General features: G+C 42.6%; 1 protein-coding gene across 3 annotated transcripts in view; it reads left to right on the plus strand.

Moving 5' to 3' along the window:
* The window catches only part of MASP1 (mannan-binding lectin serine peptidase 1 (C4/C2 activating component of Ra-reactive factor)), a 63,789-nt gene that overhangs the window by 5,378 nt on the left and 42,841 nt on the right, over positions 1-15,570 (plus strand). For all 3 annotated transcript variants that reach the window (XM_005876273.2, XM_005876272.2, XM_005876274.2), the window contains exon 2: positions 951-1,182. In XM_005876273.2, coding sequence (XP_005876335.1) covers positions 951-1,182 — 232 coding nt within the window. The remainder of the gene's footprint in view (positions 1-950; positions 1,183-15,570) is intronic.

Consider the following 15,570-nt stretch of genomic DNA (forward strand, 5'->3'; position numbering starts at 1 on the left):
TCCCCATGCATGAATTATTTTGTTCAGGCCTCCAGTATTTCATATAAGAACATTTACATCAACTGACCTTGGGAAGCAGAATAAATAGTACTTATGGGAAAAGTTGATGAGCCAGGTTTGGGATGTTTGAATGTTTACATCAACTGACCTTGGGAAAAGTTGATGAGCCAGGTTTGGGATGTTTGAATTCAAGGTCCTTGGGTCTTGCTTGGGTAGGAGAGGGGTCAATCTATTAGATGCTTGGTATGGTCTATATTGACAATTAGGGCTTTGACGAGCCTTGAACAATCTGCCTCTATTGCATCAGTCACATTGGGTGTGTTCTGTAAGTTTTATTGAGTTTTCCTTGCCCTTTATCCAATTCTTTTAATAGTTCATTCTTTTTTATTCCTACAGCTGGAAATAAATTGTAGGGTTTTGATCATTTTATAAGAACACTTACCAAGAGGGAAAAATTTTGTTTTACTGAGTCTTTCTTAATTCAAAAATTTGCATACCTTGATTAATTTTGTTAAATCTGTGTAAGGTACTGCATCATTGAGTACAAATCTCATTCCAAGATTACTATGTTACTATTACTTTTTAGAAAACAAAAGGGGTTATAATTCTTAAATGAAGTTGAGCTGAAGAAATGATAACTTTTACCTGATTATGAAATTTACATTTTCAACAGAAAAATGATATGTGTCAGAGTCCCAAATGTGGTATTTGCTGGGAAAGTTTAATAGTATTATCAAATCTTCAAAAGAGCACAACTGACAGAAACTTTAGAAATCACTGAGTTACCATTTTCTGTATTCTAGACTGGGTAAGCAAGGCCCACAGGGGAGGAGTAAAGGCAGAAGTCAGTGGCCGAGATATGCTGAGAACTTGATCTCTGGGCTGCTGACTTAGTTAAATGGTGAGGAACTGTGTCCGTGAATGTAAGGTAATCCATTTTTGTCTTTTAGGTGGCTCCCTCTTTATCATGCTTTGTGCTTCTCCTTGTGGAAGGCTTTGGCCCACACTGTGGAGCTTAACAATATGTTTGGCCAGATTCAGTCGCCTGGCTATCCAGACTCCTACCCGAGTGATTCGAGAGTGACTTGGAATATCACTGTTCCAGAAGGATTTCGGATCAAGCTTTACTTCATGCACTTCAACTTGGAATCCTCCTATCTTTGTGAATATGACTTTGTGAAGGTGAGACCCCTGATATTCCCTAACTGGGCCAGGATGTCTATCGGGGAATCTGCTGGGAGTTAGGGAAGCCTAGATGAATTAGATGCTGTGCTTACTCCCATGCTGGCAGTCCAGTGAGGGAGACACAAAAGGTTACAACATGATGAATGAAGGTGTGAGTGGCATGCTAGGTGCAGGCTGAGTACATAAACCGAGAAAGGACCAAGAGGAAAACTGAGGCTGGCAAAGTGTAACTCAGCCAAACACTGCTTCCTCTTTTTATTTCTGTTCTCAAAGTCTTTAATGTTTTCATTAGCCTCTACTCCAAGGTCACTTTTAATTCACAAAAGCAGAAAAGGGGTGGGACCCCAGCATAAGCATTAATCAGACTGAAACACATCTGTAAGTGTGTCAAAATCTGAGGCACTAGAAAGCATTGCCTAGTTCCCTAAGTAATGATCAGGTGTTTTGAGGAGTGTAGGACATCCAGTAGCAGACAGTAGGAGGTGAGATTGGAAGGTTAGATTGGGGAGAGATTCTGAGGGGCCTTGAATGTGATGCTAAGGAGTTTGTATTTTAATCAGCAAAAGGTATAGGCAAGGGTGGGGGTCACTATCAGAGGGGAATGTAAAGAAAAAACACATGGATGAGGGGCAGAAATAATCAACACAATATTCCCTGGAATTTAGAGAGAGCCCATAAACAAGACCATGGATGGGAAGCTGTTCTTTAAAAGTGAGGCTAAGAAAGGTTGGAGAACTTTCTCCCTTCCTTTCTTTCTTTCTTTCTTTCTTCCTTCCTTTCTTTCTTTCTTTCTTTCTTTCTTTCTTTCTTTCTTTCTTTCTTTCTTTCATTTAAATGAAAAAAAATATGATTGGAGTACTTCTGAGAGATTGAGTTTATTAAGGTTGTGTCTGATTTGAAAAGATGAGAACCTGCTTTCTAAACTTTCTCTGACTTCCTGGAAGAGGTTCTCATCAAACAACTCTAGAGCAGACTTTGCATATTGTTAGGATTATTATAGACTCATTTCTCCACAGCCAATATTTCAACAAGAGTTAGCCTTGTATTAGCCAAAATGTTTGATCAACAATGAAGTAGTGAGTTTGCAAGGTGCTTTTACACTTATAATCTTATTCAACCTTTAAAACAATCCTATGAGGCAGGTACTACTATCCCAGTTAACAGGCCAAGAAAAAATTCAAGAAGGTAAAGCAACTCACCCAAAGTTGTATAGCTAGAAAGTGGCAAAACAAGGATCTAAACCCATGTCTTGTGACTGTCATTCCCATGCTTTTTTGACTATACAAGCTGTGATCCACTGAGCCCCAGGATACTGCAGGGGGTTACAAAGCCACTATAGCCAGAGGAAGCCTGGTAAGTGGGGCTGTGAACTCCTACCCTGCTTAAACTCATTTTAATTGCTGGATGTTGCTTATCATTTATGTTGGGTCTGCATCAAAAAATATTACTTGCAACAAGGGTTTTGTGACTTAAAAAGCTTCCAAATTGGTACTCCATGGCAAAGTTTCTAAATTTCCACACTATTGACATTTTGAGCCAGATCATTTGTTGTTGAGGAAAGCTGTTTTGAGAATTATACAATTTTTAACAACATCCCTGGCTTCTACTCACTAGATGCCAATAGCACTTCCCTCTTGAGTTGTGAGCACCAAAAGTGTCTCCAGATCTTGCCAATACCCCCAGAGAGGCAAAATCTCCTCATTTGAAAACGATTGCTCTAAGGAATGCTGCCCCTCTTTGAATGTTTTGTGCTAGGGACTATGAGAATTTAGGGATACAAAAGATCTGGCCCCTTTCAAAGAAAGATGAGCCCAGAAAATAGCCACTGCACAAGATGGAAAAGAGTAATGACAATGAGAGGCTGACAAGTGGAGCCAACCTCTCAGGCAGGGGTTGTTCACCAAGACCCTCAGCATGCATCATCCTAAATTGAAATTTCTGACAAACTGGACAATTATGTCCTTTAGGATATAATCTAGCCTCTGCCAGAACCAAACCCTAAGAGAAGATAGATTATGGGTAGGGACATTAGGTTAGCAGAATCCCCCAGCCCAATTCCCCAACAAATACTGGTCATAAAACCAAGTTAGTCTTGAATATGTGGACTTCACCAGAAAGAAGGTGACCAAACATTGGCTAAATAAGACAGTACACTCCATAGATTCAGACAAGGCTAGATGTGAACTTCCTAACTGCTTCTTTCCTCTACTTTCAAACATGTCAACCATCTAGAAATTTTCTCAGTGAGAACACTTGATTTTATTGGTAGCTGAAGCCTCACGACCATAAATTTACAGATTTTTTTTTCTTTAGCTGCAACAATAGCTTATTTTCATTATCCCCCCCCCCCTACCCCTAGAATTGACTCTCTCTCAGTTCATATGCATTGAGCAATCATTTCTCACAAGTTTTCCTCTTATTCAGACAGATGCCAGGTTTGACCTTGTTAGGGCTCCTTTATGAAGATGACAAACACACAATAGAGGATTTAACTTATTCCTTTGCCCCAAATAAATTCAGTCTCCTGGCAAAGGAGATTAAGGAGCTGACATCAGCTGCGTTTTATAGTGGGAAAAAAATGACAAGGTACTGTTCAAGGGCAACAATAGAATCTGAAGACCTTTCTGACACTGAATTAAGGACACTGGAATACATTTCTACCCAAAGCTTGACCTTTCTGGCTGAAGAATATGTTGGAAATTGATTAATGATTTCCATCCAGGCAGGTGAAACACCTTTCTGAAAGCCCAAGGAGATGGAACTAAACCTTCTGGAAGGAGAGCATAATCTTAAGTTCTTGCCTGGGTTTCAGGAAATGCCTGTTCTAGTCTCGTATCTGCCATTAATTTCCAAATGATTGGGAGTGGACAAGAAAATCTTGTAATACTCACTTTGCTCCAAAATCAGACTTATAACCAAAGATCAGTCTGCTTGAGACAATGCAGAAACTGAGCTGCCTACCTGAAGTGCCCTGCAGTTCTTGTAGCTCTGCCCCAGACACATTTTGCCAAAATCTTTGGAGGAAGGAATTAACACCTTGGGCAGAGAGGGCAAGACGCATTTCTTTACTTGAGCTTGTCCAGCTGACTCCCTTCTAGAATGCCAACCAGCACCAGCATTAGCCTCCCTGCAGTGGCTCCAGCAGCCATGAGGCCTGAGCAGGCCTTCCTTTGCAGGACACTGTGCCCTGGTCAGCTGACAACTGGTGCTCATATGGAGATAGGTCCTGTGCCCTTGGCCACACATGCCTTGCACAGTTCCTCTCCTGGAGTCAAGAACTCACAGAATATCAGGCTGCTGAGGCCCTCTGCATACTCATCTAGTCCCACACAATATTTGTTGTTTTTCAAATATTATGTCCCAATGAACGTTTTCTTCTAAGAAATCTTCTAGTCAGCCAATAGAGAAAACAGAAGTGGGGCTGCTCAGAGTGAAGGTGGCTCTGAAGCTCACTCTGCTCACTCATCCTCCTTGGTCACCCTGAAGGTCACACCTTTCGGGAATTATAATTTGACTGTTGCTTATGTTCCTGTTGGACAGAAGAGGTGACTGGAGCTCATAATTCAGGGACAAGACTAGTACTCTGGCCTCTGAACTCCCAAACCCAAAAGCCTTCTACATATAGTTGAAACCCATTCACTTTTTCTAATTGCCCTACCACCTTCGACCCCAGAATATGTGTCTTTCCTGGCTACTTAATGAGAGGGAGGCTCTTCGCTTTCCATCTGCATGAGTATGAGCATACCACACCACTCCTGGATAAGTCAACATTCTCTCCAAAATTCTGTTTTTTTCATCTGGTCCATAAAGAGGTGAGATGAGATGTTCACTAAAGTCCCTTAAATTCCAGAATTCTAATCCTAATCCTCCTTGCCAGAATTTTCCAGATAAGCCCACCAAACCCTTAATTTTCTGGTTAGAATAATGCCAGAAACCAGTAATGATATGTTACGATGGCCACTTCTCAAGGTTCCATGCCCATAAGCACTCCATTAAGAGCCTACAGTCTGCTGGGGATGCCTTAGTGACATGTCATTTAAAGAAAACTTGTAAACATATCATGCCACTGCTGTCTTTTTTAAATATCACTGATTTCCATTTGATGATTTCTATCCAGAGATGTTAAATGCTCATATAATATGCCCTGTTTTGAGGCTTTATCACTCTGTGACTAAATTGCCTTGGTAGACTTTGTAGTGGGTTTAAAGAACCCTCCAGTTCACAAGAACCCTTTTCAGCACAGCCCAAACCCACAGACCACCCTTCCCACCCTGATCCATCAGGGTGATATGACCACACTGCTGACACTGCATATCAGTAGCTTACAGAAGACCAGGACCCCCAAGGCTGCAGTCCAGATGCCCCCATTTTAGAAAATTCCTCTCTCCGACCTGATTCCTCGCAGTCCTTGGTCTTCAAAATGCGTGCACATCTGCACAACAGCATCTGCTTCCTTGGAATGTGTCTGCAATGTGTGGATTACTGCAGTGCACAGATGAGGCATACAAATCACAGCTGGTTAATGTTGCAGGTGAGGTCAGAGCACAGATGCTGGCCAGAGAGTCGGTAGGCCTGGATTCTTGTGGTCTTTCTCTTCTAACTAGGTAAACCATGGGCAAGTGACTACTTCTATACGGGGTCACTGATATATAGGGACTTGAACAAGATGGTCTCTAAGGCCAATGTAACCCTCATATATATGTAGCTAAGACTTCAAAAATCATAGTTCAATTCTATCATCATTATGATAAAAGCCTAGGGAAGGGCAATTTATTGGCCAAGGTCACACTGGGACCAAAATTTATATTTCAAGATTTTCAGTCTCTTTCTTCTTTTAAAAAAATTAAATGGCAGTGGAGTTCCATATACAGATGCTCAGGGTTTTTTTTAAGTGTAATGTAATATAAGTACACTGTAAGGCAAACATTGTCCATAGTCAAACTTACTCGACCTCTTAAATATATTAGAGCACTGTCTTACAGTATATCCAGAAGGGACTTTTTTCTCATAAATGCAACAAATTACAGTTCTTTTGGTTGAGCATCAGATGAAGTGGTCAACTTGTGCTTAGAAAGAAGCCCTGGAGCTGTTGTTACTGAAGGAGGTACTTAGAAACCAGAACCACCAAGGGGACAGCATATGCACACATCCTATTTTCAATTTCACTCCATGACATCTGTTTCATTGGAAAGGTAGACAATAAAAACCTGCATGCAGTTTTTATTCTCTTCTCTCTTTTACTCATTGAGTGCAAATAGCTCAATTGGCATCTGTTAAATGCTCATGTGATATAACACCACTGTTCCTCTGTTAACTCTATATCCTTGATGTATTCAGCTTTTCTTCCATTCTTTCCACTGTTAGCCACTTAGTTCCAATTCTTATTCTTCTCACCTAGCCTATTGCAATAGCCTCCTAAATGTCTACCAGCTGTCAGTCTCTCCTCATCCAGTCCACCCTCTATATGTGTCCAAAGGAAAAACATTGCTTTGATTGTGCCATCTCAAAATCTTTCAATGTCTCCCCACCATCTATGGAATGAAGTCCAAGAATCTTATTGAAAACTTTCCATAAACTCAACACTGCACTAAAAGCAGGGTCCACAAAGATGAGTACCTGTCCTCAAGGAATTCTTATGAGATAAGTACATAATTAATAAAGTAAAGCTAGGCAATTAACACATGTGGTATAAGGCAGTATATAGGTTGGGGAGTGGTCATTTCTGGGTGTTCAGGAAAGGCTTTGGAAATAGTTAATGCTTGAGATAAGTCTTGTAAGGTAAATAGGAGTTCAATAGTGCATTTCCCTAAGCTTCTCAATCTCTCTAAGCATTGGTTTTGTAATCAGTAAAGGAAAAACAAGTTTATAATGATACAGTACTTTTCTCAAAGGTTGTGGGAAGGTTTAAATGAGATAATGGCTGTAAGTGGAATCAACACTGCAAAAGGCAGTCATGCTCAAGGGTTCAAAAATCAGGCTTTAGAACCAGTCAGAACTGGGATCAGGCTCTGCCTCCACCTCTTATTGTAAAATGTGGATAATAATAATAATGCCTATTTCATGGGCTTCCTGGGAATGCCAAATGAGATCAATGCTTTAATGGTGTATGTCCTAGATATCTGTGATTAGCTCAATGAATATTATTACAGTGGTAATGATGGCAATGGTCTGAGTAACAAAATGCCTGCTGGTATCAGTGGATGCTCAATAAATACCAGTTTTCTCATCTCTGCCACTAGTTGGCTATTCATGACCTTGCTCTTGTCAGGCAATTTATAGAAAGGTACTTTGAAAGACCTGTTCAAGTGCAGGAGGCTATTTCTCATGAGTGTTTACCTGTAGCAACACAAACTTATGGCAAATTCTAAACTATTGCCTCACTTTATTCTCATGGAATAGGAAGAGCAGGGATTAATATACCTAATTTAAAGAAAAGAAAACTAAGCACACAAAAAAACTGAAATGGATTTGTCCAAGACTCCATAGAAGGCCAAGTCAATTCCTGGTCTTCTTACTTCCAAGTCATGATTTTTATCTTCACTCAGTTCCTCTCAGAACAGACTTTATCCTGGTAGGGACCTTGATATGCTTCCTGGCTATGCATTTTTTTTCTAAGGCAACACTGCCTATCAGGGTAATTTAGTAAAATTTAGTAAAACGAAAGGACCTTGAGGATCCTGTGTTGTCTAGATTTTGTTACAAAACTCTTTTATCCTGATTTTGAGAGAAAAAACATTTTACAAAAAATAATTGGAAATGGAGTCTGAGCTACAAAAGCTGGGAAATGCTCAATTTATCTGTTTGTGGTACACGAGTTCTATCGGTGAACTCAAGGTCATTCCACTAGACTATCAGCCTCATAAGTTCAGGGCCCATGTCCGTGTTTTTCCCAGCAGTGAGCACAGTCCTGGGGCAGAACAGAAAAAGGCATATGTCTCCTGATGGTGAGCATAAAGGAAAGGACTCTGGTCTAGAAATCAATCACCGACTTCTGCTGAGACATTGGGCAAGTCACCTCTCTGCTTTGGTCCACAGTTTCCCCATCTGTCCAGCGAGAAAATTGGACTTGCTGGCCTCTGCAAGCCCTTTCAGTCCTGATGGTCTGCACCTCCCACTCTACCGCCCACTTCCCCAGGCCTCATTGGTCAGTCTGCACCCTGCTGCATAACTGAGAGATGAGTCCCTCTATGGCCCTGCTCTGACCCCCGCCCCTAATTTCTGTGCAGAGCTCTGTGTTTACTCAACCTTCAGACTGTGGCTGACCCCAGCTACTGCAGTAGCTCTGCTAATTCTGTGGACAGGAGGCCTTGGATCCTGAAAGAAAAGAGAATGAGAAATGGATAAATGTCTCTCGTGAATTTTAATTGTATTCCCTGGTGCGATTTTTTCACTACAGAGGTACCAGCTCCCAAACACCAATTCTAGCTGATTCAGAAGAATCAGAGGTGAAAATGAGCTTCAGAAAAGTGTGGGAAAAAACCATGAATTTTATGCAGGAAGTGCAAACAGCACAGGCTATGGGTGATGGAAAGCAGAAGGAAGGTCACAGTGCTGGGGCAGAGAATGTGCTCAAGTGTGGGGGAGTTTGAGGGGAGTGTGCCCCGAGGTATGGGCATACCTGGTGTGCAAATCTGTGTGCTGGTGTGTACACAGGCAGCTCTCAGATACACCTCAGTAAAAAGCGAAGTTGAGTTTACTTTGGTGTGCTCATTCATAAAGGAAAAATTAGGGAACAGGACGTGTCCATTTATTTGACAAATGTATTTCTTGAATGCCTACTATTTACCAGAGCTTGGGGTATAGCAGTAATTAAAACAGACAAAAATCCCCGCCCACAGGGTACTGACATTGCACTGGGGGAAACAGACAATAAACATTGAACATAATCCATAAGTACATTATATAGTGAGTCATAAGGTGATAGGCAATGAAATAGAGCAGGGTAAAAAGGGGCCCTGTGAACCAGGGTGGAGGTTATGATTGAAATATGTTGGGCAGGTTAGTCCTCATTGAAGGGGTGACATCTGAGCAAAGACTTGAAGAAGCTGAGAAAGTTAGCCATGTGGCTTTCTGGGAAAAGCATTCCCATTGGGGAGAACAGCCAGTGCAAAGGCTGGGTGTGTTTGAAGAACAGCAGGGATGGCAGTGTGGCTGGAGCAGAGGGACAGGGATGGGAAATGAAGAGAGAGGTGCTGGGGACAGGGAAGGAGAGCCTGCTGCTCATCAGGGGGCTAGGAAATAAGGTCCCTGCTAAATGCTGACAGGCAGTGGCAGACTTGACAAGCTGCTTTCACGCCAGTTTTTTTATTTGACCTCTTGACTCTTAGAGGACAGAACTAATGTCCACCTTGTATGTTTGTGAAAACTCAGCCTGAACATAGTGGTGTGCTCATAAATGATTCACAGCTGGATCTGGGTTGGGAGGGGAGAAGAGATGCACAATAGCCCACTACTCACCGCTCATATACTAGACATAATATCTCAAGAGCATAGATAATAGTAAAATGCTAAAATAGTTAGTAGGTGATGAGTTTTTATATAATTTGTTTTTGATATATATAACTTATATGTAAGTTTATGAAACTTGATTTTTCATGATGGCTGTATTTAACAACAGGGTCACAAAAAACCTTGAAAAGTTGGCAGTTGGCTCCTATAAGCTGGTACAAGCTGGCTCCCGCACACCATTGCCCAGGAAGGTTAAAATGGCACATGAGTGAGTGGCAGAGCAGTGACCAGAACCCAGGCTGTTTGGTTCCTATTTCAGCTCTCTGCATGGGAAAATTTGAGGCGGTGCATTTGGGCTAGGGTGGGGCAGAGGCCTGGGCAGTGGCAGAGGACAAAACCAGCTCACACATTCCTGGAACTGCTAGGTGACACTGGACCCTGGCAGGCCCCTCTGTCCACTCAGCACTTACTTAATCAGTACTTTCACTCAAGTCCAGACTGTGACGCACCTTGAGCCAGGCAGCCCAGCTGAGGAAGAACACAGCGAGGCTTTGTCTTTAGCAGTCAGTCCTCCAGCAATTTTCCTGTCCTCAACCCTGGGCGCAGCCTCCTAGTCCCCTGGGGATTTGCATGTGAATGGGCCTGAAGTCACTGAAGGGGTCAGGTGGGGCATCTGAGCCAACAAGAGTGTAAATCCTTCCTGGCCCGCCTTCCCAGCCTGGATTCCCAGACTCTCCCTCCACCCATCCCCCCTACTTCCAATCCACTCCCATTGAGCTGGTGGGCACTGCCAGTTTCCCACCTGCAGGATGCCTGCTTCCCAGGCTCCCAGCCACCCCTCCCCAGCCAGCTCTTTTCTTCTCCCAGGCTCATGCTGCTTGGAGACCATCCCCTTTTCTGTCCAGAGCCCTCCCTGAGAATGGGCAGTCCTTGCTGCAGGAGGCAGCTTGGACTCCAAGGACCTATGAGTGTAAGGGAGCTGTGTCTCAGGCCCCCACAGTGTTAACTGTGCCAGCACGTGGTGCATTGACACAATACCTTGTTAGGGGCTCCCCCAGCTCTGTTAGCAGGTTTTCACTCTGACTAACAAGTAAATAAGAACACTGAGCTGGGATGCTCAGTATACGTGAGCCCTGATCCTGGCTCTGCCATTAGCAGGCCATGTGACTTTGAACCAGCTGCTTCACTTCCTTGAGCCTCAGTTTCCCCATCTAAGAAAGAAAAGAGATAGACTCGATAGCCTTTAATGCCCTTTGATCTCTGATATTCTGTGGTTCTCTGATTCCAATGACTGAACCAGGGCCGGAAGACAGGGCATCTGGAGTTTGTCTCAGGTCTGCTGCTCCCAGGATATGTGGCCTTGGGGACTCACATCACCTCTCTGGGCCCAGAATGAGTGTCTACCAGAAGTGCATCCATCACAAGACTGCCATCACAAGCAAATGAAATAAACAAGGTGAAAGTATCCTGCCAACTGGAAAGTTTCACACAGAGCAAGGGGACTATTACTACTGCTATTACTGTTGTTGATATTATTATTATTATGGCCACATGACTTGGGCCAGCACTGGAGCACCAACCTCCAGCCCTTCTCAAATGAGGCTGTCTTGAATGTTAGACCCACAAGCTATGCTATTTTGACTTATATGGCTTTCAAGAGCTTCTGAAATACAGCCCAGCCGGTGTGGCTCAGTGGTTGAGCATCGACCTATGAATCAGGAGGTCATGGTTCAATTCCCAGCAAGGGCACACGCCTAGGTGTGGGCTCAATTCCCAGTGTGAGGCCTGCAAGAAGCAGTGTATCAGTGATTCTCTCTCATCATTGATGTTTCTATCTCTCACTCTCTCTCATTTTCTTTCTGAAATCAATAAAGTTATATTTTTTTAAAGGAAGCTATTAAGAAAAAGAGCTTCTGAAATACAGTACACACACACACACACACACACACACGTACACGCTCACACATGCACACACATCTTTTTTTTTTCTGTCTGCTCCTTTAATTTGCTCCTTTTCATCATCTTTAACTATAATTTGAACAACTGGATAAAGTAGCAAAATCAGGCTGGTAACTCTTGGTGCAGTCCCTGATGTGATGGGCTTGCAGTAGGGGTGACCTCAGGAGTCAGAAGTACAGAGCACTCACCTGTGAGTCAGGAGTCCTGGTCCCAGGGCTGTCACTGAATCGTTGGCCTAAATTCACATATCTGGCAAAATTCTTTGAAACACAGGACAGTGACGAAATTCTAGACTTAATACTGTTCTCCTGAGTATGGAAGCTTTTAGAGATCCCTCATTCTGGTCCTCTCTCATAAGACAAGGGTAATGTTGGGCTGTGAGGGATCTCTAGGTTCCCTTTCTGCTCTAGCAGCCTGGACTTAGAGACCTCATAAGAAGGGAAGTCTGTGCTATGGCTTCAGGGAGATTAGGAATGAAGTGGAACCTGAGAACAAAAACATATCCAGGGGCAGTTCCAGTCTCTTAATTCTTCAACCGAGTGAAATCACCCATACCCCACTTAACTGGGAGTCTGAAAGGTGTCATTTCAGTGAGCTGGATCTCAGTGGTCCTGTTCTTCTCACTGATTTATTGAGTGCTGACTGTATTTCAGGCACTCTTCTAAATGCTTTACATATATTAACTCATGTTATGTTTATAACATTCCTGTGATATAAATACTCTCATTTTCACTATTTTACAGATTAGAAAACCTGTATTCAGAGTGTATTCGTTTCCTAGGGCTGGTGTAACAAACTACCATAAATGAGGTGGCTTGTCACAATAGAAGTTTATTCTCTCATCGTTCTGGAGGCTAGAAGTCTGAAATCAAGATGTTGGCAGGGCTGTGCTTCCTCCGAAGGCTCCAGGGAAGAATCATCCTTGCCCCTTCTAGCTTCGGTACTCCTTGACATTCCCTGGGTATGGCAGAGTATCTCCAGTCTCTGCCTCTGTCTTTATACTATTTCCCTCTCTATGAGTCTCTGTGTTCAAGTTTCCTTCTTCTTATAAGGACACCAGTTATTGGATTAGGGTCCAACCTAATCCAGTATGATGTCATTTTAATTACATGGGCAAAGACCTATTTCCACATAAGATCAAGTCAAGACCAAGGGTTAGGACTTGAACATACCTTTTTGGGGAATACAATTCAAGTTATAACACAAAGTTGAAGTAATTTCCCAAACATCTAATAACTGGTGAACTCATAAAGATGAGGTCCCACATGATTCAGTCTCAATCAGGAGTTACATCCAAAAAACTTAAAAATTTGAAATTAAGGCACAATCAACTCATTCTCTTGAGAAACAAACAAACAAGGCAGATATGTTCTTAACTCAAACATTCTTAAACATTCAATCGCTCTCCCATTCAATCGCTCTCTATCTATCTCCGCTCCCAGCCCCCAAAGTCTTCATGAACTCCACACCAAGGAATTCTTTTGTCTCTCCTCGTCCATCCACTTACACCAACCAAATATCTTCTTGTCTTGGTGAAACAAGCACAGGATAACCACAAAGAATTCCCACTGAAAAACGGGAGGGATGGGAGGCATATCACAGTCACTGCTCCATAGTAATCTGAAATCCAGCCAAGCACATGCTGCCGACTCCAGGGACCAGTTCTGGATAAGAGCCCGGTGCTGCTCCCTGAGAGTGGGTCCCCAGTCCACTGCTCTCTGTGGCTCTTGGCTGTGCCCTCTGGCTTCTCAGCTTCACCCTCTGAGACATTCTTCCTTTTCCATAAGAAATGGCACATTTTGTAGCTGAATAGTCCTTTCCACCTATTTCCTGTGCGTTGAAACTTGGGGTCTAGAGTCCTCTTTTTATTTTGAATTGTCTCAGTCATTTCTAGTCCAAGCTGGTTGGTACATCTCTCTTTAAAAAAATTTTGGTGTTTCATATATTTAAATATATTCCACTCTAGACCAAAACAACACCACCCACAGTTCTTTTCAAAATAGCTCTCTCTCTCTCTCTCTCTCTCTCTCTCTCTCTCTCTCTCTCTCTCTCTTCTTTGAAAAGCATGTTAAGGTACTATGGAACAATGTTCTTAAGATTCCTCAGTGTCCTTTGATCTAGCTAATAGGGAACATTAGGCACTTCCTTAAGTCTTCTACATTTAAATGAAGGGTCTTACAGCCAGAACTTTGTAATTATTTTTATCCTGAGACCATTTTTGCTTTTAAAATATTTTGCTAGTACAGAGACTAGAGATGAGAAATAGTCTTATTTTCCAACCCAGCTAGCCCTGGACCCTCTGTATTTCCTTTAATTTCTGCTTGTACACCAAAGACTTACTTCTTCCTGAAGTACCTTGCCATATACAGCTGGAAGCACATACTGACACTTGCAACATTCTACATAAGATCTCCTCAGCCAGATCCACAAGTTTATTACTATATATTTTTCTACCTTCTAATTGCCATAGGCAAATTTTGCCACTTGTTTCACCACTATGTGACTCAGGTCACCATTTGTCAAGCCTCCTGAAGTAGTTTCCTCACTGGTAGCCAAACTAAAGCCACATGTTCTAGTTTTGGTTACTGCGGCATCCTACTCCTGACAATAATAGTATCTGCCAGAGTGCAGTCAGAAAAGCAGAGCTTCTGTGAGTATTGTGAGATAACGACTATTTATGGGCATTAGAACTCATGTAATTATAGAAAACAACTAGGAAAGTGATGGTCCCAGCTTCTCATAGACAGAATTGGAGGACCACAGAAAGGTCACTAATCAGTTCTCCTGAAACCCTGGAATGTGTGGAAATGATGGCATTTGCAGAGGAATCCAAGAATTAAGCAAGCCCAGCTAAGGAATCAACATGGGACTGTGAAGGGGGAGCCCATGGGAGAGTCTATGAGGAGCTGTTGGCTCTGAGCAGCTACCACCCCTGTCAGTCCACCTACAAGCATCTGGTGGTAGGCTTGCTGGTCATCAGAACCAGTAGTTAAAAAGAATAGCTGGGTGCAGACTGAAGAGAGTGAGGACCAGTTATAACCTATTGGGTACATCTATATCTGTTCACTTCTATATCTGATCACAAACAACCTTCAGAGAGTAAAAAACTGTTGTGTGCTAAACTCACAGAAGTTCCTCTTTTGGCCACTACCCTGGAACTATACAGGGAAGGAGACCCTGGGAAATGTAGTTCCAAGATCAACTAATTGACAAGAGGACAATCCAGCACACTCTAAATGTCTGCCTAAATTATCTCTGTAAAGCTCTTTAAGGGCCCAGAGAAAAATTCAGAGGGTGTAGCTTTTGAGCAATGACAAGCAAAGCCTTGAGCCATTGAGTCTGTAGGACAGCCCTTGTTGGTTGGTCTCATGCCTCATAGGAGTGCCATTGGCTATGGAATCAGAATGCTGCGATTGTGGACCAGAGCCACCACTTGCTAAATAATGACCTTGTCTGATTCATTTGGGTCATCTGGGTTTCAGGTTTCTCATCTATAAAATGAGAACAATTGCTCCCACGCTACCTTCTCCATCTACTGCTCCAAGGAACCAATGGGTAGCTGTCTATAAACTCTGATAACTTTATGGGCATGTGGAAAGCAGCTGTATCTGTCATTCCACAGAAATTTGGCCAAAGTTTCTGCTGTCCTGCCCTAGTTTTGCCTAGGAGTTTTTATACTGTTTCTACTAAGGTAGAAGATTCATAGAAAACAGACTCTGGCTTCTCCTCCTTAGATCTCTCTTTCCAGATTTCTTTCCTCAATAGAACCCCTTTCTTATGTCAGGTGTTGGTTAGAAAGGAGGGATGGTTGAGACTCTGAATACTCCAAGTTCTGTCTGGACTGTAATGTGGAGAATGCCAAAATATATTTATTTGTTGCATGAGCTTCATATGCAAGTCCCCTGCTTCTGGGAATGTGAAATTTAGTAGCAGAATAAGTTAAGTTCTCAAATGTGTATGTGTTAGGGCATTGTCAGG

Source organism: Myotis brandtii, unplaced genomic scaffold (assembly GCF_000412655.1).
Source record: "Myotis brandtii unplaced genomic scaffold, ASM41265v1 scaffold483, whole genome shotgun sequence".
NCBI lineage: Eukaryota > Metazoa > Chordata > Mammalia > Chiroptera > Vespertilionidae > Myotis > Myotis brandtii.